This window comes from Phyllobates terribilis, unplaced genomic scaffold (assembly GCF_046119375.1).
Source record: "Phyllobates terribilis strain yellow unplaced genomic scaffold, ASM4611937v1 Scaffold_2__4_contigs__length_985480577, whole genome shotgun sequence".
In the NCBI taxonomy this organism is placed as follows: Eukaryota; Metazoa; Chordata; class Amphibia; order Anura; family Dendrobatidae; genus Phyllobates; species Phyllobates terribilis.
Window position 1 is genome coordinate 211,963,155 of NW_027362762.1, and position 3,359 is coordinate 211,966,513.

At 38.2% G+C, this 3,359-nt stretch overlaps 1 protein-coding gene across 1 annotated transcript; it reads left to right on the forward strand.

Annotated features, from left to right (window-relative positions):
* Positions 1 to 611: 611 nt before the first annotated feature.
* LOC141245348 (type-2 angiotensin II receptor-like) lies at positions 612 to 1,693 on the forward strand. The gene has a single exon (XM_073669063.1). It carries the CDS (start codon positions 612 to 614, stop codon positions 1,614 to 1,616), a length of 1,005 nt encoding a protein of 334 aa, XP_073525164.1. The 3' UTR covers positions 1,617 to 1,693.
* The last annotated feature ends 1,666 nt before the right edge of the window (positions 1,694 to 3,359 follow it).

The following is a 3,359-nucleotide window of genomic DNA, read 5'->3' on the forward strand; positions in this document are numbered from 1 at the left end:
TCCTCTTGTCTCTGATCGATCGACTCCCTGATTTGATCAAAACTGGCAAATGTATGAAACCTTTTGAGCTTCTCCTAAAACATTCGATATAGGTTTCCACATCAACCCCTAAAAATGGATAATTGTTGCACCCAACCATGTAAAACTGCCACTGCTTAGTCCGTTTGCACTACCTGTCTATAAACAACAGCAATACATGTATTTTTGCCCCCTCTCCCCAAAAGAGATCATTTTTAGACCACTTATATAATTTAGGTAGCTTAAAATGTGGAAAACTGCAGTGTGATATTAAACATGCTGTTGGTAATCTCTGGTTACCATCAATTTTCCCCTAGCAAGTTAGGTCTAAGTCATTTGGACAATAAAAAGGCTGTGTTTGCATTACAGAACCCAAAACAGTGTATGTATCTACCAGAAATAATTCAAATGTCTATGGTATACAGTATATACATATATGGGTATTTCCTGATATGTTGTTTGCCATACTTTATAAAATATGTTATTCACTTATAGTTTGCAATAAAAAGAACCTTTCCTTGTGCTTTCCATAAAAATACACTCACAAACTAATTTTCTTTCAGGTTTTGGGCCACTGTTTCTTCTCTCTGATCATGGATGTGTTATCTTCAAATGCAACAACTAGATCACTTCATGTCATATTCCACAGTCCTAGTGCTGTTGACCGGACAAACTGCTCGCATCTGAAAAGCGGTGCTTCCTATCATTTCGTTGTTATTCCTGTACTGTACATACTTATCTTCCTAATAGGGATTGTTGGAAACATGATCATACTTGTGGGTCTGTCATGCTGCCTCCACAAAAAGTCAGTGGCCAATATTTACATTGTGAATCTAGCCATCGCTGACTTGCTTTTTGTTGCCACGTTACCACTCTGGGCAGTAGATATTTCGGGAAATTACAAATGGATTTTTGGTTCTGCAATGTGTAAATTCTGTGCTACAGTGTCATCAATGAACATGTACGCCAGCATTTTCTTGCTTACTTGCCTCAGTATAGACCGTTACTTTGGTTTTGTGCGTCCTATGGAGTCCCTAAAAAAGCGAACTCTTGCCAAGGCAAAAATTGTTACCTTTCTCATTTGGGTTTCAGCTTTTGTGATGAGCATCCCTTCATTGTACTTCCGACAGACGTACTACTCGTACCATTTTCACCACGTTGTCTGTACAAATAGGTACCCACCAAACAGCTTGTTTTGGCCAATATTTTTGGACTTAATGAAGTATGTGGTTGGGTTTGTGATACCTTTTATTATACAAGGCGTCTGTTATTATATGATATATAAAATCATTCTGAATTCTGCTAAGAATAAAGTGAAGAAAGCCAAAAGTGATAAAATTTTAAGGGTTGTGGTGTCTATGGTGCTAGCCTTCTTGATATGCTGGTTGCCACTTCACATAATGAACATCTTCAAATTGTTAGCTCGCTTTGGAATTATTACTAACTGTGGGACTATTAATAATCTCAATGTTTTTATACCATTCACTATTAGCATTGCCTTTTCCAATAGTTGTGTCAACCCTATCCTTTACTATTTTGCCAGCAACAGATTCCGAAGCCAACTTATAAAAACATTAAGAGGGTCATATAGTACATAAAGTGGTTGCCCTTTGATGATACGTCAGTCCAGTCACCTGCAAGAGATCCCCAGTTTTATCCATGTTGCATCTCTGGTGTTTAAAAAGAAAGTGATTATACATCATTTTATTATTTTTTTACCCATCCCTTGCATCTGACAAGCTCTATAAAAGTTTTTAACAAAAAGCCTACTATGATAGAAAGGTATGTTTCACATCAACCAACACATTCGGGTGGGCAGATTCTCTTGGCTCCAGCTGGATAATAGTGCTGTTAAATTTTAGGTTCAGCTCTCAAACCATGTGAAAGCCTTGGCTCCACATGTAGCTTCAGATCTTTAACAGTAGAAGCCAATGCAAAAAAAATGTCCTAAATACATCTTTGAAAAAATATCCATACCCTCTGAACTTTTCTACATTTTTCCATGTTACACCCACAAACTTAAAGAAGTACCCCCATCAAAGTTTTTATAATCTTAATATATTGCAATCAAGATATGATATAGCACTGTGTACTTATAATTGCTAATTTTGCCCTTTTACTCAGTTAATTCTTCTCTCTTCCATTAAGTCTGTGACATCACGTGATTAAGAACAGACTAGCTGAACCCTTCTAAGGTCTATGTAAAAACAGGAAGTCTCTTTTCCCTGCATGAGTCATCATTAGAACTGCTATTCTAAATCACTGCAAATTCCCTGACAGGGGGGAGGAGCAGCGTAGCTGGGTCAGGTGTTGAAAAGTGGGAGGAGTTGGGCTGCCAGGGACTTTGCAGTGATGTAGAATATCAGCTTCTGCAGAGTGACCATGGACCTCTTGGCTGCTTCTCTAATTAGTGCTCTCCTAGCTTGGGATGTCACTCTAGGTGGACGGCCATGCCTTGATAGGTTTGCAGTTGTGCCATACTCCTTTCACTTTTAAATGATGGATTAAACAGTTCTTTATGAGATTTTCAGAGCTTGGGATACTTTTTTTTATAACCTAACCCTACTTTACTCTTTTCCACAACTTTAGAGCTGACATACAGTACAGACCAAAAGTTTGGACACACCTTCTCATTTTAAAGATTTTTCTGTATTTTCATGACTATGAAAATTGTACATTCACAATGAAGGCATCAAAACTATGAATTAACACATGTGGAATCATATACTTAATAAAAAAGTATGAACAACTGAAAACATGTCTTATATTCTAGGTTCTTCAAAGTAGCCACCTTTTGCTTTGATGACTGCTTTGCACACTCTTGGCATTCTCTTGATGAGCTTCAAGAGGTAGTCACCGGAAATGGTTTTCACTTCACAGGTGTGCCCTGTCAGGTTTAATAAGTGGGATTTCTTGCCTTATAAATGGGGTTAGTTGTGTTGTGCAGAAGTCTGATGAATACACAGCTGATAGTCCAACTGAATAGACTGTTAGAATTTGTATTATGGCAAGAAAAAAGCAGCTAAGTAAAGAAAAATGAGTGGCCATCATTACTTTAAGAAATGAAGGTCAGTCAGTGCGAAAAATTGGGAAAACTTTGAAAGTGTCCCCAAGTGCAGTTGCAAAAAACATCAAGCGCTACAAAGAAACTGTCTCACATGAGGACCGCCCCAATAAAGGAAGACCAAAAGTCACCTCTACTTCTGAGGATAAGTTTATCCGAGTCACCAGCCTCAGAAATCGCAGGTTAACAGCAGCTCAGATTAGAGACCAGGTCAATGCCGCACAGAGTTCTAGCAGCAGACACATCTCTACAACAACTGTTAAGAGGAGACTTTGTG